This window comes from Antrostomus carolinensis, unplaced genomic scaffold (genome assembly GCF_000700745.2).
Source record: "Antrostomus carolinensis isolate BGI_N321 unplaced genomic scaffold, ASM70074v2 scaffold1433, whole genome shotgun sequence".
Lineage (NCBI taxonomy): Eukaryota > Metazoa > Chordata > Aves > Caprimulgiformes > Caprimulgidae > Antrostomus > Antrostomus carolinensis.
The window spans coordinates 57,861-82,283 of NW_010304255.1; the positions used below are offsets into that span (position 1 = coordinate 57,861).

General features: G+C 36.9%; 1 protein-coding gene across 2 annotated transcripts in view; it reads right to left on the bottom strand.

Moving 5' to 3' along the window:
• The window catches only part of DISP1 (dispatched RND transporter family member 1), a 34,711-nt gene extending 12,081 nt beyond the window's left edge, over nucleotides 1-22,630 (bottom strand). The window contains exons 1-4 of one of the 2 annotated variants that reach the window (XM_029084104.1): nucleotides 22,101-22,606; nucleotides 12,037-12,117; nucleotides 4,408-4,437; nucleotides 335-458 (exon numbers count right to left, since the gene is read on the bottom strand). In XM_029084104.1, the coding sequence (XP_028939937.1) occupies nucleotides 335-458; nucleotides 4,408-4,437; nucleotides 12,037-12,117; nucleotides 22,101-22,606 (741 nt within the window). Of the gene's footprint in view, nucleotides 1-334; nucleotides 459-4,407; nucleotides 4,438-12,036; nucleotides 12,118-22,100 lie in introns of both variants that reach the window. The other variant, XM_010164363.2, reaches the window with a different exon arrangement.
• Nucleotides 22,631-24,423: the final 1,793 nt, after the last annotated feature.

Genomic DNA, 24,423 nt, shown 5'->3' on the forward strand with positions numbered 1-24,423 from the left:
CTCCAATGTCAAGATTTAACTTTTTTAAAATTTTTTTTAATTAGAGGAATTACAAGGTTCTTTACCACTTCATTTCTTTAGTGGATTCATTAGACAGAACTTGCTTCTGCAAGCTTACTACCAATTGAATCTCTTTGGAAATTGATTCCCATACAGATTCATAGTACAGCAAACCTTTTCAGGCAGATTAAGAGATTTTTTTCCTCTGGGCAGATCTCAATTTAAGAGGAACGCATCAATTGTTACACTTGCATCTGCTGCCTACTGGTATCACTGAAAAACCAGCCAACCAAAAATACTTATTTGACAGTACAATTGATTAACATTCACCTACCAGCAATGGATCAGAGAAATCTGGCAGATCTGGAACTAATATTCCAACCAGCGCACACACCACTATTAACACAGTACACATGCCCAGGACCACGACGGGCCAGTCGGCTATCAGTGCAGCATAGCTACAGGGAGAGAAGTAGAGAAAATGATGTTACAGAAACAAAAGTTATACAGAAAATTAATCCATACTTCTATAAAGAACCATGTTGAAGCACTGACCATTTTTCTTTGCTTTACTTTCAGGAAATTAAGCTAGTTATAACACATGGATGGAAACAGTTTCAAAACATTTTATTCCCACACTCTTTTTTTTTTTTTTTTTTTTTTAAATAAGAAAAAAAACCCCACGCACACTTTCTATCAAATCCCCCTGCTGAAACTTTCTACTCTTACATAGAGAAGCTTTTCATATCAGACTACTATTTTTCCCCCCTGGATTCTGACAAAAATGCAGGCTTTATCTTTGATTTTATTTTTGTTGCTACAGAGGTGATTAACTATAGGCTACAGAAATAGATATTTCTGTAGTTTGTACATGTTCAGTATTTAAAACTGCCACAGTAATAATTTACATAGAATAATTTTACATTAAAAAATGGAAAAAAGCATACATGAAGTGAAAATAATTGTTTAAGACTAAACACTTTTTTTAAAATATATAAATACTTTTTCATTCATACTGATAGTCTCTGTACACACTAAATATTGATCAGAAAGATCTATACTCTTATTTCTTCTTCAACTTACATGCAATGTAACATGGAATTTTATAGCAGAGCACTTTCCTTACTTATTTCTACTGTCTTTTTTAAAAAACTATGGTGCTTTTTTAGTTTTAGAGCAACTCTATCTAATCCCACTTCAATTATCAGCTCTACAGAAATTTTCCATCCCATTGCTAAGGGAGGTAATGCCCAACTCCTCACTCCAGAAACAGCTTCCCACTTTTCTAACTGTAAAATTGACAGCACTGAGCAAGCTTATTGCTGATTTTCCACAGCATGTGGAAATAGCTATGGTCTAGGGGTCTCATTACAGCTTTAAGGAGCAAGGAAGTCCAAAGAACTGGGTGTATCTCAATTTCCCATTAGGTACATTTGGAATAATTCTTACATTCTCACACAAGAGGTTAATTAGCAAAAGCCTGAACAGCAATCTTAACTGTAAGTTTTTATTAAAGTGAATCACAAAGAGGCAGCTTGCCAAATGAGCGATTGTATAAAGAAATGAAGGGAAGTAAATGACCTAATAGAATTTTCCTATTTATAGGACTAAATGTTTTTATAAATACCAAGTGCTAGATTGGCTAGCTATTACAGACATTTGCTCTGAAGTCATTAAAACTATACCCAAAAGAGTTACTTTCCTATTCATCACTAGTGCCAGATTTACCCCTTTGACATGTTGTCTCTACACTTCCATTCTCAGTTGAGCAGCTCTTAAATTGGTTAAATTCTTCAGCTACTAGCTGCAGAAGAAACTATGTCCTAGGTGAAGTGTTTAACATGTTAAAAAGCCACATACAGAGGACAGTAAGTGCTTGTTTACACCTGCAAATCTGTCCTGTTTCTTGGATCACACACTGAAATTAGAACATAAAAAAGGATTAACCATGCTATATTTTAACTTTATTTGTCTGAGCATCATTTGGTGCTGCTGAGGACTCTGGCTCCAACCAAGTTGCCTACAGCCAGCCTCAATCCCACCCCATCATAAATGGCTGAACAGATGGCAGTAATTTTATTTTTCATCCATTGAAAAGCCATAAAATGAGTTCAGTTACTTGTTATTTTCTTTGTGAAAAGTATGCCACTGCTGTGACTCACATTCTGCATAAATGACCACTTGCTGATAATGTCCGAGTCCAAGAGGAAAACACTTTAAATCAATTCCTCAGTCAAGGAATCACAGAATCATAGAATGGTTTGGATTGGCAGGGACCTCAAAGATCATCTAGTTCCAACCCCCCTGCCATCAGCAGGGACACCTTCCACTAGACCAGGTTGCTCAAAGCCTCATCCAGCCTGGCCTTAAACACTTCCAGGGAGGGGGCAGCCACAACTTCCTTGGGCAACCTGTTCCAGTGTCTGACCACCCTCACAGTGAAGAACTTCTTCCTAATATCTCATCTAAACCTCCCCTCTTTCAGTTTAAACCCATTTCCCCTTGTCTTGTCATTAGTTGCCCTTATGAAAAGTCCCTCCCCAGCTTTCTTGTAGCCCCTTCAGGTACTGGAAGGCTGCTATAAGATGTACCCAGAGCCTTCTCTTTTTCAGGCTGAACAGCCCCAACTCTTTCAGCCTGTCTTCATAGGAGAGCTGCTCCAGCCCTCGGATCATCCTGGTGGCCCTTCTCTGGACTTGTTCTAACTGGTCCATGTCTTTCTTATGTTGGGGGCTCCAGAACTGGACGCAGTACTCCAGGTGGGGCCAAGCATGAATCCCTTGCATTCAGAAAGCACATCCTCAGTGATAAGCATACACTTTAACACTTTTCTAAATCCTGCTTTTGGATGCCTAATTAAAACTACAGTTGGTCAATCAGTTGGGCATATGGCTACATACACTGATGCATTATAATTTCTTTTTTTTCCCCTCAAAACTATTCAAGCACTAAATGATGAATTCTCAATAACTACCAAACTGTCCGAAATATCTTTTTTATGCCATTTTACCCCCTGCTTTCTATCTAGTTGTTAGAATGGCAACACTGCTGTAAACTGCCTTGTACCATGAATAAGCATATAGTTTTAATTAATTTCTTTCCTTCTGCTGTTTTTCACACACTTGAAAAAGGTCTGAGTTTTTTGGTGGGTTTTCTTTTTCCCTTCATGTTTTAACACAATTAAAAATACTTAGAAGATACAGTAATTAATTCTATCTATAGTTATCTCACCCATTTAGCACCACTAAAGACTGGTTTCAAGCAATTTGATCTAAGACCTCAGATGCTTTCTTAAAAAAGAGAAAGGAGAAAAAAAAAAAAAAGAAAAAAGTGTTCCATTTTTTCTTCTTGTTTTAAGCTATAGCATAACACACAGATCATTTTAAACTTTTCAGTTCAGCACCTATGTGCAGACATATTCAGGTTAAACCACTATCCAGTCTCATATAAAGTGACAGAAATATACCATATAGTTTCCATATCATAAAGAGGTTGCTAAGAGCAATAGATATTTGTATGGCTGAATTCATATTAACAAATAGATTTATGTAACTCAAAATAGATATTTAGCAAACAGCCTTGTTCTTTGTTGAAGGCAAATCATAACAGTTTTAAGTAAGTCACTCTGTTGCTTTCTCTGACTCTCCTATTCTTCAGAGCACACACAGTCCAAACCTGGTGTTCTTAACTGTGCGGGGTTTCTGGTTTTAGGAAGAAGAAAAGATCATTATGATGAAATTTCTGAACTTTTCTGTCAGGTTGTTCTATCATTATTGATGATACAATCAAGCCATTTCTCAGAATAACCCCTGACCAGAAAAGGGACTGAGTCACAGGGGTTTTATGCTTTGTGCAGAAGGTGTATATAGTCACAAAAAGAATGGCATGGAGTGTAGTAAAAAATACCAAAATACCACAAAATACTTTTCAAAGAGGAACACTGAAATCTGCATAGAATTTAAAATTCTGGCCCGGTATACTGTCTCCAAAAGGAAGCTATCTGTGTAAAGATGACTTAGGGGAAGCACAAGATTTTGTCCACCATCTGTTGTCTAACCCCTTCCTGCTCCCTCAGGATTCACAGATGTGTGATTAGGGATGTTAAAGAGCTTGTCCCTGGATTTCAGTGTTTACTTAGGGACCAATGTAGATCAGTTCTTCACAATGTTGTTTGAACTTGATGATGCTATCTGCCTCCACAATCTCTTGTGGCAGTTTCAGAAATTCACTACCCACTCCATAAAGTAGTACCTCTTTTTTTTTTAACATCTGTTTTAATTTGATTGCCTATTATTTTCCTTGAACATTCCTTACTCTCAGATGTGCAGGGAATAACAGTTTTGCTATCAGCTTATATACTGCCTTTATGATTCTGCAAACCTCCCATGTGACAGTATTAGAGCTTACCTTTTTGGTAACTTGAATGGTCTGGCTGGCCTGGAAGGAGGGAAAAAAGAGAGTAATTGAAAATATATGAAATATACGTGCATATGGCAATTTGTTTAATATTTCCCATACATGGATAAGCAGCTAAATTATAAAAATAAGACACTTTAGAATATGAACTATTTTAAAAGGCCAACAATCATATTCAATTGATTCTTTGCAAACAAGTAATTCAGAGAATAACTGGAGCTACAGACAGCTGGGTTTTCAAAAGTGTAATTTTATGCAGCTGATTTTTGGGATTACTATTTAAGAGGCTTTTCCAGATTTCAACAAGAGACCAAATAAGCTAACACAATAAAAATTCAGTACCACTGAAAACCATGACAAAGTTTGCATACGATGAGAATGGATAACCAAACACTGTGTTCTGACATTGCAATTCAGGAACCTTCTTAATTATCCTTCATTAATTGCACTACAAAAAATGGTTTTGGACATAAATTCTGTCTTGTCACAACGCAGGAAATAGAATGACAAAAGGTAATTACATAAAATAACTTTTCTATGCAAGTTTTAGTCATTTGTTAAAAACCTACCACAAACAACATTACTTTGATGAAGGTATTACAAACCCAAATGCAAATTATTCATATCTGCTGCTGTTCAGGGAGCACTTCATTTTGTTAGCTATTGGATCAGTAAGTTTCACATAAATTTAACTTTAAAAAATTTTTCATTAAGAAACTGTAAGTCCTTTCAAGAATTTCCTGTCTATGCATGTGATACACAATCACTCCAAAGATGCAACCACACTATGGCTTCAGTTAAGTTAGGGACTTTTTTACTTATACCACCAAGGACATATTATTTCTTTAAAAAGGTACAGAAAACAACAAATTAAGAAACAGGTGCTTGCATAAAATAGATCACTTAGTATTTCTTCATTGAGGTCTCCAAAAGAGTAAAGAGTTGTATGCTTTCACACCACCAGATAAACAGCTCAAATTCTGGACTTCTTGGAGATTTTCACAAAAGTTTAAAGCTTAATTCAGTGCTCAGGAATGAGATTTGCTGTCCTTCAAAGGATAAATTCAACACATTGGGTTGAAATTCTAGTCCAAGGGAACCAAAATGCTCTGGTATCACCATCTTAAGGTAGCTGCAACCATCCCCATACTAGGTGCAAGGAGTGCTTAGATTGTATCTTTTTCCAACTCTGAGCAACTGTGAAAGTAAAGGGGAAATAATCCATATAAAACCGAGCCTTAGAAACACCACGCTCTGTTACACCAAACAAAAAGGATAATCCAATGCAAACCAGGTCTGAACACAGTAACAGGCCACTTCAGACATACATTCAAAGCAATGCTAACTAACGTGATAGCAAAAGGGTGATGAAAATGTAACAGACAGCACAGAGTAATAGAAATGCGACCATTCCTATCATCCCCGTCCTCAGCAGGGAGGATGGAAGAACAAATTAAACTAGCAAAGCTAAACATTGATGCTAAACGATCTTTGACTCATCATCTTCATTCACAATGTGTTTCAAGCATTACAGCACATACATATAACCATGAGAGAACATTCCATTGAGAAATGTAAAGCTAATAAATTTGTTTCCTCAAGAAAAATAAATCCATTTTAATTTAACTGTTACAAGAAATAAGAACTGTATAAAAGCAATTTTCTATCAGCTGTAATTCACAGCTGTCTGGAAATGCTCCAATCCAACAAAGTAGTAGAGTTGCTAACTGGGACGTGCCTGGAGGTAGTACATAGTAGTAAAAATGGCTCCTTGCATCCACTGGGAAGCTGGAGAAAAGGAGGAGAAACGTAGAATAACTAATCTGCAGCTACAGTAAGTCAAGGATTAAGGAAATGTACAGATAAGGATTTTCTATTAAATCCAGCCACAAGAATTAAGATTAAATTTATGAAATGCCACTGGCCTTCAGTTTGTAGTCAAATATGCACGAATCTGACTTTCAGAGGTACTGACCATTCTGAATTTCACAACTAATGGCAAAAATACCTGGTACCACCACAAGAACAACAGACTCGTCAGCAGCCAAAATGTACAGAAACCCAAATAAACCGAGTTCTGAAATGACTTTGCAACAGTAAGTTGCCTGAGGCTGAAAAGCTGGCAGGCTCAAGGGACTTCTTGCCATCTTATCTACAGCCTCAGCCACAAACTAACTTTTCTCAACTGAGGCTACACCAGATGGTAAGAAAGTAGGTACTGAAGTAAACTTGACTCTGAAGTTCGTGGAAACAGGACTCTGTATGAAGAGAAGTGCTCAAAACAGACAAGCTCTTTCACGGACTAATTCAGCACCAACACAGAGTGCAAACTGAATGCGTGTTTCCAGGCTGGTATGGAAAAGGGGACAAAGCTACAGAGTCAGGTCACACATTTTTGTAATTGCAGCATTCGCTCTTGGGTTTACAGAGTAGAGAGAAATAGATCCATACATATTTCATGTTAATATGGTGATTCAAACATGTATTTCTAGCTTTTATTTGTAAAGATTTGCATTTCCACATATGTTTAGTCACTTGTGAAAGTGAGTCTCATTTTCAAATGTGTCTTAATGCACCTCACCATGAGCAACAATACCATACAACTATTTGTCACAACCAATAGCCATCCAAGGACAATAACTACCACAAGCTGTTGCAATTCAGGTCTATACTGATGTTATAAAGATTTATATGACAATTCAAATTTGCACTGGCAAATAAAATTGCCTTCTGTATCCTCGGATGATCATTGCTGTGATCTCCATGACTCTATAAAGGGTTAGCTGCTTCATCCAGACAGTCATGTCCACATCACTATGCAATCCCCCAAATACAAGGGTTTGCTGGGACAGTGAGGTACAGAAATGCCACAGAATTATCTGAGGTCCTCAAAAAGCTGGCAAGACAAACTTCTGTTGGGAATGACCAATGTGCAATTGATATTGCTGTGGGAACAATGCAGGCACCTTCTCAATGTATCTTTTTGTATATTCACCCTTTCCACAGCTCTCCCAGCCCCTTCTGATGCAAAATCTTAGTAGATGTGCATGTTGTAAATCTCTCTTTTCAATCTTTATTCTGACCTTCATTTATGTCTCTGTAACCATATGTCAAAACAGATTTTCTTAAAATAATGCAACATTTGTTTAGATAGAACTTTTAAAAATTAACTAAGGCTAATTTGGTTTATACAAAAGAGGTAAAAATACCAACACAACCCTTCTCCATCTTCCCTCTTTCCCATCAAAACCAAATTACATTTCCCTCTGCTTCCTCCACCTGCAAAATATATTCAGTGCTGAACAAATGATGATGATTAAGTTCTTCAAAGTTAGGGAGGGTTAAAGGTCACACCTGCTATCAAACTGTTTTGTTTTGAAAAGAATGCATTAAAAAAAACCTGCGTACACTCGGGTAAATTCCAGCAGTGTAACCAATCCCTTGCAGCTGTTGTGATGACTCTATTATATTGGTCAATAGGAAAAGTTATCCCTGAAAACTATGCCCAAAAAATTCTTTAGTTATGCTCTAAAATAGAGAAATGCATGGCAAAACCAGATCTTTCCCACTTAATTAACACTGCTGTGTCTAATTTTTGAAGTATTATACTTCCACTTAGCCAGTTTAAATAACACCACTAACCTCCAACAAAAAAAAGTCTAGACAGAGAAAAAAAAAATCTTCATCAGTTTTCATGAGAAAGAAATGGTGAATTCCACAATTGTGCTGGAACAAAAACCAAGTTGATCAGTGTATTAAATTACCTCTGTACTTAGTTCTCCTAGGTCTGATAGTGGAAAGTGACAATCATAATTATTTGTGACGGAATGAGCAGAACCAAGTTATTACATAAATTACAGTTACTGATTAAAATCTAATACATACAATGCATCAAGGAGGGAGAAGGGAAGGGGGAAGAAAAGGACAGGCTCTGTTCCACCATCATTTACTGAAAGTCTCAGCTCTTATTCAACAGATGCTTTGCTTCATCCTGCCCTTTCCTAATGGCAAGTTTAGAGTGAGTGCCACACAATTAGGAACCACATATAGAAAGGATAACTAGGATTGGTTAAAAACTCCAGACATTTCTCAACATTAAATGTATTTGCTGGACCAGCATCCTTCTGTGCAACATGGTGAAAAGGAGGAATGATGTTTTTAAAAAGCATTGCTATAACATCCAGAAGTACACTGTAGAAAATAACAAGAGTATCAGGAGGACAGATCAGGGCAGCAGTTTGGACTGGAATACTACAGCTCTAGTATTCACCTCTCCAGTCTAAGTAAGCACTTAACCTCAGCATTTTTACCGGTATTTTGACCAGTGAGGTAATAGAAAACATTTGTGTCATACCAGTTTGAATAGGGGCAGTTCACACCTATAAAATATACTATTGTTTCACATATTTTTCAGTCTGAGAAAGAAGACAACTCATGCTCCAGCTTCCTGAAGGGGAACACACTGTGCCACTCGACCATAGCGTGCCTTCAGGTTCTCAATGAAGCCAAAGTTTCCTTTCAGTTAAAGCACTAAATGAGTTTTCTCATGGAATTTAATAGACTGACATGAGTATAACAGAGAGGGGAGTTTGGTCCTAATTTCAAGAACCACAATGAAGAGCAAGCTTTTGACAATCATAAATATTATTAAATCTATTTCTGTAACCTTCGTGTTACCTGGAGATTAAATGGCACAAAACAATGTTTCAGGAGTATGTTCCTCGGCATGGGACCATTCCAAATGAATTTAATGGAATCACAGGGGTTGGAAGGAACGTCAGGAGATCATCTAGTCCAAACCCCATTATTCGACACTTAATAATAAAACTACCTAGTTATTCCAAGATATTCTTTTGCAGCCTTTCTTCGCAAACCTCAGTCATTAGAAAGGTATCAATTTAAGTAACCACCTTTGCTTCACACCACAAGGAATCAATGCTAGCTGCTTCCTGAATGGGTGCAAGAAACCCTGCAGAAGGTAGCCATGAAATAGAAAATTAGGAAAATAGGCTATGTTTGGAAGCATATTTTGAAGAGAGTTTTCTACCTGTTGTGGGGCAACAAGCATTTTTAAAAAGTGTTAGTGGCTATCAATAATAAAGGTTGAAAAAGATACTAATATGATTTTGAACATCAACATTGCTGCCTACATTAATAGTAGCTTAAAAAAAAAAGTTAAAAAGTGTCAGTACAGCCCAAAACGTACTTTAGTAATAACTTATCCAAACAATGCCTTCCTAAAACATTTTGAATTCCTAGTATGACTCTGCATATTTCCCTGGCTGAACATTTGACTTCTGAGTTATTTCATGACACTTGGATGCAATTAATTTCTGCTTCTGCAGATGTAGAGACCGGAGCTCAGATGTAGAAGGACTTTTCCCCTTTGCCCGTGGGACTACCACTCCTGACACAGGGCAACACAGAGGCACTGCCTGGGATTGCTGCACCCTATTCTCAGGTGTAAGGCAACAACTAACAGCGTCACAGATAAATCTCAAACTGTCAATACAGGTGGTTCTCCTTGGTTTTGTTCCTGGGAGACAGCAGCTAAGGGAAGCAGAAAGCTGCACTCCCAGCAGCAATATCCAGCTGATTTTGGTGCTTTGCTGTAGCTGTGCCAGCTTCCAGCCTTGGCTGAAAGGTACCATCTCCCAGCTGGAACCAGCAATAATTGAGGAAGCACTGCTCTTCTTCAGACCATTGCCTACCATCAAGCAGTTCATTATGAACCACCAGCTGAATGGACTAGAAGTATTGCAAAAATATATGCACCAGTCTTTGCAACCACTTTTCCTATTTCATTGCAGAAACTGGTCTCAGATGAAAAAGTACTGACTGCTGATAAACACCAACCCTCAGCAAATCCAGCTGAGATCCATGCTCGGTGATGTCTGAATATGAACGGCAACAGCCAACCATAATTTCAGGGCTCAAACCCAGGCACGAGTGCAGCATGGAAATGATCATTGAGAAAAACTTGACAGATTAGGAAAAGCCCAATTTTCGAAAGAATGGTTCAGAGAAAACTAACTGGTCAGGTGGTTGGTCTCCTTCATTTTGGCACTGAGTTACACAACATTCTGCAAATAAATGTATAGCTTATAGCTATTTATCATAAAGTAGTTGTTACAGGGCTGTAAATGATCACTTACATTACTGCAGATAACAGCAGCAACCATAACAACCACGCCAGCAGAATGGGATCCAGAATAAATGAAAATTGTAGACATTGCAGTAGATCCACAACACCTTCAGTTTCTGACGGAATGGACAAACACTGACTGTTTCACATAAGCTTAATTCTACTCTCCTCATGCACGTGTTTATAAAAGGGATGGTTTTTTTATCTTGATACAAATAACATTACATCCGAAAAACATATAGCATATTTCTGATACAGTGTACTCTGTAGGACACAAAATTCCTTCTGAAGCACTTTGTATATCACAGGTGTCTAAACACAGCAATAACAAAAAAAATTAATCATTAAGCAGCCAATAGCAGAAAAGCTAGTTTAGCACTCTTGCCTTTCACATTCACTTGAGTAAAAAATGTTGTTACAATAAATAGCTGTACTTACAAAAAAAAAAAAAATAAAAAAAAAATATAAAAACTCCCCTGTCCAAGGATTATGAGGTATTTAACCTCAATGCTTTACTTTGCCAGAGGGAAGCTATTCCCTTTGTTGGTAGATCTCGTTACAAGGAGCGATAAAACATAGCTTTTAATCATTATTACATTCAAGGACAAGCTAAATCCCCGCAGGATAGAATGAGATATGCATTATATTGTACACCTTCCATTAGAACATACAATACAAACTAAGTCTGGGCAAAGGAAGAAAATCCTTGTGTTTTCAGAATGTCACTGACCCATGAGAACATTCTGAATTGCTCTCAAATATCAAGCTAGCTTTTGATGCTATATCAGGTATAACACCTATGTGCTTTATCATTTTAACAATTACTACAATCACTGAGACTACACATCCAACAGGTTAAGTTGCAAAAAAACTTTTTACAAGCCTCTAAATTTTTTTTTTTTGCTATGATGTGTAGAGTTTTTCTTGATTCAAATAATGAACTCTCTCTAGATGTTTTTTAAATATGCAGTGTTTATTGTATGTGTCTGCACTTAGCTTTACTTATTTACATCTATAAAGGAAGAATAGGACAACCCACAGCAGAAGGATGCTGTAAAGATGTGAGAGAACTCAGTTTTCTGATAAGTTGCTTTTTTTAAGGTTTTATTGAAAGCAAGAAAAACACAAATAATTTTCTTGTTCTCTCCCACATAAAATGTTAAGGAACAATCCAAAAGGATTTTATTTTTCTATCTTTATGTTATCAGGGTAAGACAAGCTGAAACTAACTGCTATTTCATCCTATTAAAAAGTGTGAAATCTCAATGTTGCAGCTTTGCTTAACCTTATATTAATGAATTATTTCTGCTAAGACAGAATGCATAAAATTAAGCAAAATAAAAGTCTTTGTAGTAGAGACACTAAAAATCATATGCTATTTGGCAACTGTAACATAGATGTCAATTCACATTCTTATAGCTGAGATACCAAGCTTTACAATGGTTCTTGTCTGCTCTTCTTATATTCTTACCTACCTCTTCAGTTCCAACTGAGGATCTGCTCTATGTTCACAGCAAGTATGAGCAAATAACATTGCCTTTCTGCAAGGAAAGCAATTGCAAGGAAGGTGTTAACAATAATAAAATCATGGACTGTCCGAGCGATTCTTGCTCTGTCTGATTTAAATTCAGCATAAAAGTGTATGCTTCACTGACCTACAGGGTACACACTGAGTAAAAACAGATTCCTGAACATCAGTGGCAAACCCCATATACTTAACTAAACCAACATTTTGCTCACTTTCTTTCTGCTATGAAATCAATATTAGACTTTCCTAACCTACTTCAAAAAAGTAACAGCTAGTTTTGACATCTCCCAATCACAAACTTGGGGCTCATAGCAACATACAACAGAAAAATGTTTCCATCAAGTCAAGAGAGATAGGAAAAGGTCAATGCAATCATATTGACACCCTATACATATGTATTTTCATTTAGAAGTTATTTCGATAAGTTTAGGATGCCAATATGATTCATTATATGCTAAAATTAAGACTTCTATAAATTTATAGCATACAGACAACTTAAAATTGAAATGCTCCTCTAAACATTGCCAAGGCTTGGGATTTGGTTTTTCCACCCCTTCTTCCTTTTCCTCGCAGCTCCATACGGATGGTATACACATAGGGGCCCAGGATTTACTTATAAAGTTTTCAGTTTAAGGTTCCTTAGAACCTCATTTTTGCAATAATGACTTCTAATGCCTTCCCTCTTCCATCTTCAACAACTGACTAAATATTATCAACTGCTAGGAAAGCTGGCTCTTTTCCTTAATAGCATCTACCTGGTTCACTTGCCTTGAACAGGAAGTAAATAATCTCTGTTGGAAAATGTGACAGTGTATGAAGGAAACAAATAACATAGACCCAATATATTTCTTGTATTGTTCTTTCCCAAACCTTTTCCCCAATAAGTGTAGCCACTTTTAAACACAGTTCTCAAACTGTCAGTAAGAAAACCGCCAAACATATTTAAACTGGATTGTCCCAGCTTTGAATGGCAAAGTTTATACATAATTTAAAGTCTATTCTTCTTCAAAAGCTTTAATTGAAGCTTTCTATATATATTCCTTTCACTTCTGAAGCACTAAGGGCAAGACCACATATAGAACTGCTTGGCAAGTTAAACAAAAGTTCTGAACTATTCAAGACAATAAAAAAGGCTTAGTAAAATACCACCATGAATCATTATTTGAAAACAGGCCAACAGCTAATTTGGAGCAGACTAATATTATTTCAAGATCCTTCACAAGTCTAAAACCATTAGTCTTTTTTTCTTTTCTCGGTAATTACAATGAAATTAATAGATATGTTCTGGGATTTAAATGATGACTAGAGTAACTTTCAGCATTTTTACTGGCAAAAAGTTCCTTCCTTAGAAATATTTTATTTCAAAGCTGTTTTTATTACACTTCCCAGTTGAAGAGAGCAATGCAAGGTCATGGTCACATCTTGTATTTCTTTGACATACAGGAAATTAACATGACCCAAGAAATCACAACATACACACAAGAAAAACTCCATCCCATGATACCAAAGAGAATGACAAGAGATGTACAAGAGCACCTCTTTTTATCAAGGCATTACTCCATGAAGGCTGAAATCCATGTTCTTATAGGCATTAATGATTGACTTTAAGCGTATGTAGGTTTGACTCTGAAGTAGGGAGACTTCAGACTATCATATATCACGCTTCAACTTCTACATGCTTCAGTCTTCCTTCCTGTGCAGATGTAAGAATTTGTGAATGTAAGTCATCAGGGGGTTCATTTCTGCTCTCAGAAAACCTCCTTTGACCAGAGAGCTTTACTGAAGACAGACTACAAGCCCTTATAATTTCTTCAAATTATTAGACTGACTATATGGACAAATGCTAGTTTTTATCTTTCTCCATATTTAATCTCTTGCAGCAAATGAAAATACTGTTACTTGAGCATTTTTTTTTCTAAATTAAGCAAAGTGTTTAACTTCAAACATTTCAGTGTTGAGCTGCTGTTCCAATGTCTGTGAATTTAGTCACTTTGAATGTTACAATTTTTAAATTATCTAAACCAAATGTATATTCAACACACAAGATTTAAAAGGATTTACTAAGTAATTACACGAAGAAGGCTCGTTAGCTTATGCTAACATAGACGAAAAATTGTACATATATAATACAACATCATCTCTGTACCTCCCAGGATTAAATTTGCTTTGTTTGCTCAGTAAGAAGGAAGCAAAAAAAGGGAATATTTACTGAACATTTAAAGGTTTTCAGTACTGTCGCCCAGGCTCCCAAAAAGCACTGCAAGATTAAACAGACTATAAAACAGATTTAATATAATCATAAATGTTCAGCAAAAAGTTAGCAAAAGTTTATCCACTTGACTGAATGAACTAAACATCCTACAAACTGGAAACGTAATACAAGAATTTTACAGAAAGGTATCCCATTAACATCACAGGAAATACTGGGAAAGTGGGAGAAGTGATGCATGTAAGCTTTTCTAGTCCAGTACATTCATCTATTTATGACTTAATTAAACAAACAAACAAACCCCCCCCCCAAAACCCCAACACACCATCAAATTAATTTCCAAGTAGAGAGGCTAGGCTTTCTGAAATATGATCAGTACTGATAACTTAGGATTTCTACCTCTAATTTCCCTTACCTGTACTGATCTGTTATAGGTATCATCTCATTTCTTTTTTGCATTGATAGTCAAGGCTTTAAGAGATTTCTTTATTCAGCACATATCCTGGGCAAAAATCTCACAGCAATCTTAATGTAGCAACATGAATGCCAAATTGATGAGCCACCCTGTGTATTTCCTTCTTGCATTGTGTGTGGGTTTTTTTGTTTTGTTTTACTGTTCAAGCACCACTGACTACTTAAAAGCATGCACATCAATTATTACTTACTAGGAGATGAAGAAGACATTGAAATATCATCAGAGAGGAAGAACAAGTGATTTTGGAAGGAGCTAGTGACAGAGACAATTACAAAGAGCTTTCCAAAGTCAATGTTCCTCATTCTGCACTTTCCCCATCATAAGGGAAGCTGAAAACTTTTAAGTAGAAATACCCAAATCTTTCAAATCTCATCTCTTTAAGAGCGCTGAAAATCAGGTCACTGGTCACATTTAGTTTAGACATTTGCTCTTTGTTGTCTGTGTTGTCTAGTTTCACATTTGAACCTTATCATAACCTACTATTAAATTAAAAGTGCATGAGAACAACTACACATGGTCAAAGCATTGCAAAAAACTGCTGTCATTTTGACTGTTCTGACATGTTTTTTTCCTAAATACATGTATGTAACTGCTTCCCTTTAAAAGACATTTCCAAAACCACACCGATTAGTCCTCTTCAAGAATGAACACAGCTGATGCTGGTTTTCCAGTCAATTTAGTACAAAAGAAAGCACCCATGTTTTTTACCATTTCCCTCACATTATCAGCTTTAAGTCTTCTGAAGACCATAGTTCAAAGGCCCAGCAGACTGCTAGTTAAATACTAGCTCTTCTGTTGTTCAAGGAAAGGTGAGGGATACAGGGCACAGGAAATTCATCTTCAAGCACACACAGAACCTGGAGTTTGTAAGTGACAGAGATGAAAGGTCAAAATACGTCCAGGCTGGTACTCAGTTGCACTCAGACCAGAGCAAGAACCTTCCAAGTCTCTTTTTCCTATTACAAAAATGATTGCTTCAAAGTAATCTGAACTCTAGACAAATACTAATGCTTAATTAATACAATTAAAAGCCTGAAAAAAATCTCCTGTCCTGCCTAATGAATGAGGGGGTTTTTTAAGTGCACTTAATATTTTTCTAGGCGTGTTATTTTTAATTTGTTCAGCCACTGAATTATAAATGGCATTTTTTATTTGTATTCCAGCCTCTGCCTGTCAGCCCTTTGCTTTCAGCTCTGCGCAAGGCTAATAGAAAGTGCAGTATGTTGTCTGCATAGGCAACAATGCACAATAATTATAATGGAAGACTAAATGAATTAATAAAACCAGAATAAACCTCTTAAGGTATCACACTCAGTGATAATGTAAGACTAAAAGTAAAGATTAGTAAAATGAGCAAAATTAGTACAGCTCAAATTATTGACTGCCATGAAAAATTATTTCAGAGAAAGAAAAACAACCAATTTGGCTGATTGCAGGGAAAGCTGCTCTTAACACATGCATAACAGAGAATCTCACATCTACACGTTCCCTTTCCTTTCCTCAACTACATTAAAATCCCCAAGTATGCCACTGGGCTGTTAATGCTGCAACATGAAAGGGAACATCTCGTTTATGGTTCCCATGTGCCTCCAGTCCCTTCATTCTGGGAAACCATTGGATGAAGAATTCCTATTTTAGCATAGAATAAGTGGCTTAAATGAAAATTGAGTCAGAATTTGTATTACTTCCATACAAATTACCAACACACAGGAACTCCTGATCTACAGCACAAATCAAGATATTTGCAATATCCTGAACATTGAATGAAACGATGGTAACAGCTTTTGTCTTTTAGTTGCTAAAGGTTGATAAAAAGTTTCAGAAACAACCTTCAAGATCTTACCTAAAGGATTTTTTTCAAGAGATCTATTTTTTATTCTTCCTGAAGGAAGGAAGTAATTCTCTTATTAATCTGTTACACAGTATATGCATATGTATTTTGTATAAAAGACATCAGTACACATTTGATGTAAAAAGCAAAAACAAAAGTGTCTTTTTATGCATCAAATACAGCAGAAGCTAACAATTTTCAAAATGGAAAATATTTCGATAGGTGGAAAATACTTTATTTAAAATACTTCATGTAGGAGTTCTTGTGAACAGTTAATGTGGCTGAAATGAGAATATTTGAAAATATTGTATACACATGTATATGTATAATCAACTCTGCAAGACATGCAGAATGTACTAGATAACAATTATCCTTTTCCTGGAATCAAGCAGGGAGCTGTTTCATAACAAAGTCTTGTTATTAAGACTGGTATTTGGCAAACATTCCCTTGCTTTTTGAAAAAACAAGAGCTTTTTATTTCTTTCTCGTTCTAATCTTTATGCCAAATAACTAGAAGGAAAATATAAAATGGGTAAGAGGCAGCTATAATGGTCTATCCTCACTTCACAGCTTTTTCATTTTTATATATCTCCTTTTTAAAGTATTAATTAAAGTGTAAGTATCTAAGTATGTCTGCAATACTGTTTAAGCCCCGTGGCACAGAACTCTGAGATACAGCAGAACTCAGGATCCCAGAGCCGTCACATAAATCTGCAATAGCAAAACAGTTCCAAAGAAGGCTTAAATCTCACTGAAAGATGGACAATAAGTCTAAAGATATTAACGCTTTAACAGTTTCCTGACTCTGAAGTACTACAGTTTTTGCCTGGTTTAGAATACAAAATGGTCTAGCAAGTGAAAACTTTGAATCCAGCAATTCAAACAAACTAAGCTTTGGGAGCTAAAACCTCCAAACTAGGCTGATGGGGGATGAGAAGCAATTTACATATATCCCAAAGTCTTAAATCTTAGCCAAACTAATGATTCTGTGAGGCTTTAAACTGATTTTATTTTCATCTTCTAGCTTAGGATGACTGCATGATCACGGAGAGATCATCCCACATGTCCTTTTATTCTGTCTTTTTTACCAGAGAGAATTCAGTTGCTTTTGAGAACAGATCTCTTTACTTATCTGCTTTAGCCAAAAGCATTAACAGTATGGTCTTGAAATGTAAATAATGGTAGGTGATACAGAGCAGGTCTACTCTGAGCAAAGAGTACTTGCATGAATTTATTGGTTCAATATTGCAGAAGCACAAGCACTACACGCACTGGCAGTTTGAAGTAGTTTCCTTATCAGCAGTACCATCGGTTCTTTTGCAGTTCCCTGACCTCTTCTCCCCTACCTTTTGTCTCCAAGTCCATAGACCTAAGTTTTCTAAGCTGTACCACCAAAAAGAGATTCCAAAAGTGTTGGCATCAAGACTAGCAAGGATACAGGTAGCTTCTAACTGGTGTTTTCCCATTAAAAAGTTCACATACAAGTCTGAGAGAAGCAATTCCATGTGGTACCAGAGACAACAGCCATGCACCCCACTGTTACCGAATGCTTTTCACATCCCTGAGACAACTTACTAAATGATCTCTGCACCTTCTTCCTCTTCTGCTCCTAGGTACATGCATACATATTTTGAAAGGTATCAGGAACGATTTTAAGAGTTTTCTGGTTTTACACTTCTTTCATGTAGTGAAAGAAATGTAAAAGTTCTGCTAGAATATGCAACCCCTTATTACTGATTTTATCATCCTTTCATCCCACTAAACATGCTGCTGAGCTGCACAGTTTTATTCTTCCCTAGTGACTCCTAACTCGGTGCTTCCAGTTGTGAAGCATTAGTCTCCACGCTTCTTCCACTTCCTTCCTTCAGACTAACAGCCTTACGTGTTTCCTCTTCCTCATTTCTCCTCTCTGCTCGCTGAAGGTTGCTGATGATCACAGAAGCAGATGGCAGCAAAGGAGGCAATAAATACCCACCTTCCCAGTGGCTCTGAGCCCCACAGGTTTCTCAAGATACATAAATGCCTTCAGTCTGAAAGGGTTACTTCAACATGAGCCCTCCAAAGGTGCTCATGGAAAAATCTTCCAATAGTACCTGAAAAGAAGAACTAATCATACCATGCTCCAAACAGGTAAGTTTAGAAACTGTCAGAAAGCAGATCAAGTCCCCAGACAATGGCTTTCTGATACGGAGAGACAGATGGGATTTCACAGGGAGTGTTTGTGCAGTCAAGATACTATGTCCACTATAAAATGATGTGGGAATATGTTTGAATGAATTACATCTTAAATACGTGCACAAAATAACACACAAAAAAAACTTTGCTCAAGATCTTCTAACCTCAGAAAAATATCTAAAATCATCAGAATCATTACTACCAACAGTTGATCTATTTTACCTACTTTTACAATACTTTTTTGTCACAATCACGTTCTAAACTGGCAAACACTAAAAATATTTTATTTTATGCTACAAGTCTTTTTCACCAATCTAAAAAAAAAAATTACCAGTTGCCCATACATCCAAGTCATAGTGTATAGATGGCATTTCCATATAATTTAGTTTAAACTTCAAAGTTGAATACATTATGAAGTTTCAGATCCAGCCAGATGCTTTAAGAGGATAGGACAAGTGAGACATTATTTCAGTCTGTCTTCTTTATACACTCCAATCTGCAATGATATACCAGAGCCACATTCCTTTAATATTAGGTCACTGATGAATATTAAGCCTTGGGCTTCAAAACCTGACAAAACCTGTCACGCTGAAGCAATTGGTTACCTGCCCAGAGCTGCGAGATACACTTTACAAAGAGTGTTCACCTCCCTCTATCTAATCACATTTTCCTCCCTTCTTAAACTTAAAACTATAACAATATCTGAATGCAATTCTTAAAAATACAAAGAACCAAAATGAAAGCTAGTTTGACTATATACTTGAATTTAATTAATGTATTGTATGAGAACTTGCATTTCAAATAACCCTGTTAAAACATACACATATTACAAAGCTGGATGATTTCCAATTAGCCTTGCAAGAAAAATATCTGGAGAAGAAGCTGTTGTGCAGATTATAGGCTCAAAATAGAATAAAGTTAGAGTGTGGAACAGAGATCATGTAAAAATATCACACACATAAAAGTGTTACTCGTTTGTGTACAGAAAGTTATCTGAGCATGCCAAAAATTAACATACAGTTACCATTTATTCTCTTCAACACTGCAAAGTAACTACCAACAAGCCAGAACGTTTCTTCCTGAGCATGTAACCATCCACCTGCAAGGCTGCATCCAGCTGCTCCCTGTTTTTACCATCTACTAGCACGTCTTCATTGGCAATGGCCTCACATCATGATAAATTAGATTCACAATGCAACAGAGGACTATAACATTAGACACACCTTGTAGACTATTCAGTCTTTGGTTCCATGCCAATAACACAAATGATAACAGTTAAATGTAAGCACTGTCCATTAATGCAGCCACAGACGGTGTAAGGAGTTAAAACTTACACAAGAAATCCAGCTGCCCCAACATGGCATGAGACCCAAGTCCTATTGATCATGTTTAGAGCTAAAAGAACAGGCGACAGCAACCAGAAGGTAGGTGGTTTTTGGAAGATGGGACTTATTTAATTTGCTGACCTATGAGGCATAAAGCAAGCATCTTCTCACTGAGAAAATTCAGTTACCTTAGCTAGAAGGAAGGCCAGAAATGAAACAGTAATTGTCTGAAAGGGATATGTAGAATATGCTAATGCAGTTAGTTGAGTTAATAACTACAGATGCTTTAAAGGTCAGACTGTATCCTTAATTTAACTGCTAACAGTAAGATGAACATTTCCCACAAATAATTATTTATAACTTAAATATATATATGTACAAATGCACACCATGGTGAGGAAATGCAAGATGAAAAAAAAAGCATCTCAAGATCCTAATCAGAGCAGTTCAAGCAAAGTCCTTGTATTTGTGAAGTGCTATGGAAAACATTATTTTACCATATCCGGAAGAACTTTTCACTGTTCTTTTTTTTCTGGAGTAAGAACAGAAACCCAGGTTATGGATCACGTTTGCTCCCTTTCCGACTATGGAATACAGATGAAGTTTAACAGTCCTGCTGCTCAGGGAGAAAAGCAGTGAAACTAGTGTACCCATTTTGACAGTTTGAAAAGTACGACTGACTGATTCTGTAATGGATCAACCTCCTGCATGCCCCTCATATAAAATTATATAAAAGTTTTCCTCTTTACTTAACATTTCAACAAGTATGAGGTGGAAAAAACATGTCTGATTGTAAGCAGTTCCAATAACTATGATTTTTTCCATTTGTAAGATGAATAACTGGCAGGGGAAAGCTGATTTGCACTTTGTATTACTATCCTTATTTTCATCTGCTTTCACCTTAAGGAAAAAAGCTTTATTCAGTTTGACTTTTTCCATATTACATATTTGTCCCAGTCTCATATTCTCAGCAGTTTAAAATTAGTTCATACATTTCATCAAGACAAAATCATTATAAGTGACTGAGAAATACTTGTAGCTCCAAGTTTTTGAGCAAGGATGCAGATGGTGGATGACAAGTAGAAGGGTAGCTTTTATTACCCCAGTGAAAATTCATCCAGTTTGGCCCAATTGCAACTCAGAAAAAAAAATAACCTTGCATAAAAAGCTTAGAAGTATCTTACTGCATTGGGGAACTTGTTTTTTTGTTTTTCTGGTTTTCTTTTTAGAAATTGCCTCTTGGACTGACTGGTTTTGCCCAGGAATAGCAGGCTGTAGAAGATTTTCCTTGTGATTGTTACTCCTTGTAGCTGGGACTACTGTCCCTGGAACTCCAAAGCTAACAAATATAGAGAGGCAAGTTCAGATGAAGTGAAGGACAGAGAGGATTAAAACCTGGAACAATCCCAAAATCATTCAATCTGAGCACAACTTTGAAGTTTAGAAGACATGTACACTGAAAAGACGGGGACAAATCACTGAACCAGCAGACCTGACAAAGAAAAACCACCCAGTACACTTAGAAATAGAATTGTTGAAAGTGTTTTTCAATGCATCTTTTTAAGGAAATATGGGTTTTGATTAGACTATGCAGACATACCAATTATTTCAGTGTTTTCTTAGCTAACTCTGTATTGGCGTTTCACACAATACAGGTGTACACTGTGTCTTCTGAAAGAGCTAATGAGTCTCCAAACAATCCCCAAGAAGAAAAAGCAGCCTTTTTTTCCCCAGAAAGAACTAATTCACTTCACAAATATTCATGTAGCACAGCTAGCTCAGTTTCCTGACTTGATTTCTTCTGGGAGTGGGTGGGGGGGGGGGGGAAAGGTAAAAAGTTGGTAATGCATCAAAGATTAACAGATTAACTTGTAAAAATACTGGGGAAGAAGCCTGGCTCATTTTCCTTTTTCGTCTTCTACTTCTGTAAGAAAATGAAATAGTTACGGAAAAGGTTACCCATACTCAGAACTAAGAAATAATACAAAGTGCCTACCTTATCCTGGCTAAATGTTGCTGCACAGGCTGATGCTGAAAATGGTCAGGCCACTGATGGTGAAGGCAGAAGGATGGGGAGGGCTGAAGACAGCAGGCAGGCTGATATATGGGGGTGTGTTTTTGGCAAATAGATGCTGAATATTCAGTATGTGGCTGCATGCAGCACGAAGTCATAGGAGATGGTGCTGAGCTGCCAACCACTGAATGACATTCTTGCTTATTATTATGGCTACTTAAAGAATGATGGTATGGACAAGGGTGGCAGCATTGCGATAACATCTGCTGAGTTCTTTGGTTGTCTAAAGGCAGAAAGGATGGTTTGATTGTACCATTAAGTTGCAGGCAGCCGTTTGGACTTGCTTTTGTTCTTGATGTTTCCTTGGATGAGAGTTGTTGGACCGCGACATCTCCGTCGTTAGCTGCAACGATACCTGGGCCAGTAGCACTTGACAAGATGCTGCCATTGCTCAGAACCACAGAGTCACTGACGTTGCTCATAGCCATGCTCCAAGTTCTTGATGGCTACGCGATGTTCCTGAAGAAACACATAAAGCAAAGTTTACAGAGCTGCAGTGTTTTCAGATACTCAGAAATAACACTAGATTGAAATGAGTAAAGTTCCTCTCCCATCTTCACCTCTCACAACACAGGGAAATGGAAAGGACTCACACAGAGTCAGGAATGTTTTGAAGGACTTTCATTGTTCAACAAAAAGTTAAAGAGTGAAGTTACATTATTACTGTAGCTCAGTTAAACCAAAACATAAGTCAAATGAATAGACTTTTGACAGTCTCTGGGTCACAGCTAACAAGCAATGGTTGAGATGCACAGGAACAAGATCATTTTGCCCAAGACTAAGTAATAGCCACTATTTATGAAAACAGATTTCAGTATAAACTGTGTAATCACCCACGCCTTGTCCTGCAATTCGCTTGTGTCTTTCAAAGCCAGCAGGAGACAAGACAACACAGTAAAAATTGTTTAATAATCATTAATATGCTGTTTTCAGTAACCTCCTTTCCTATGTCCAATTTCGAGGAGAAAACAAGGCAAATTTGTATTTTTGAAGAAATTAAAATGTCTTATTTAAATAAATCAAGCCACTGCATCAGACATCTGTCAAAATTTCTGGATGGTAGACTGGGTCTTTAGCAGAAGCTCAATATGAACTGTTACAAATACTAAAAAAGACACCTGGGAGGTATTTAAAAGATATGTAGATGTGGCACTTAGGGACATGGTTTAGTGGTGGACTTGGCAGTGTTAGTTGGTTGGACTTGATGGTGTTAAAGGTCTTTTCCAACCTAAATGATTCTATGATCCCATGATTCTAAGGTAGAATACAACCACATGTTTTTCCCAAGCTTAAAAAAAGATAATCCCAGGATTCAATTACTGCTGCTTGAGAAGCTCATGCTTCTTTCTGAGTGACACATATTCCAAAGGCAGTTAAGAAATGCACTGTGCTGTAAATAAAGGATATTAAAGATTTTCTTCTGAAGTCTTGTCTTTTTCAAGTAAAATGTAAATAAATGAAAACTATTAACACTGGAAAGGTGATTGAGGGGTTTGGCTCAAAAATCAAAACTTGTCTGAGGTGCTCATAGCAACCAGTTTCTCCCATGTTAACTATAATTGTGTTTTAATAAGCTTTGAAAGTAAGTTGGAGATTATTATTTTGATAACACAAAAGGTCAAACATCACACTTAGATAAGAATTTGTTTCCCAAGCTACATGGGGAGGAGGAGAAAGGAGAACAAGGAAGAAAGAACACTAATTAAGTACTATTCAGAAGAACAAATCAACACTTGCTTAAAAAACAAAATCAGTTCATTACAACTGCGTTGGCTAACTTAATGTTACCTTTTTGACACTGAATTTAATCAGCAACATTCCAAGGCCAAATTGCAAGGCTTGCATTACAGACACCGAACTTCGCAGAAAGACACAACATACAGATTAAGACAGATAAGCAAGGAAGTTTCTAACTCATTTTCTTCCCCCATACCTTTGCTGAGTGCTCAGAGAGCTAAGCCTACCCAGCCAGCTGAGCTATTTAATTGCCTGAATGCTAATTCTGAGCAGAAAGTGCTCTACAGAGTGGAATGCTACCCCCAGCAGCCCCCCCGTGCAGCACCTCCCCTAGACATGGCTAAATCCTTCACTTCTGAAACAAAAATTAATCCTCTGCTATTTGTTCTAGATCATGTGCAGAGGCAGATGCCCTGGGAAATCACTTTCATTTAGATAACCGCTCAGAACAGAAGAATATGCTGCTTGACGACTGTATTTTTTCCAGTCTCCAATTCCACACATTCCT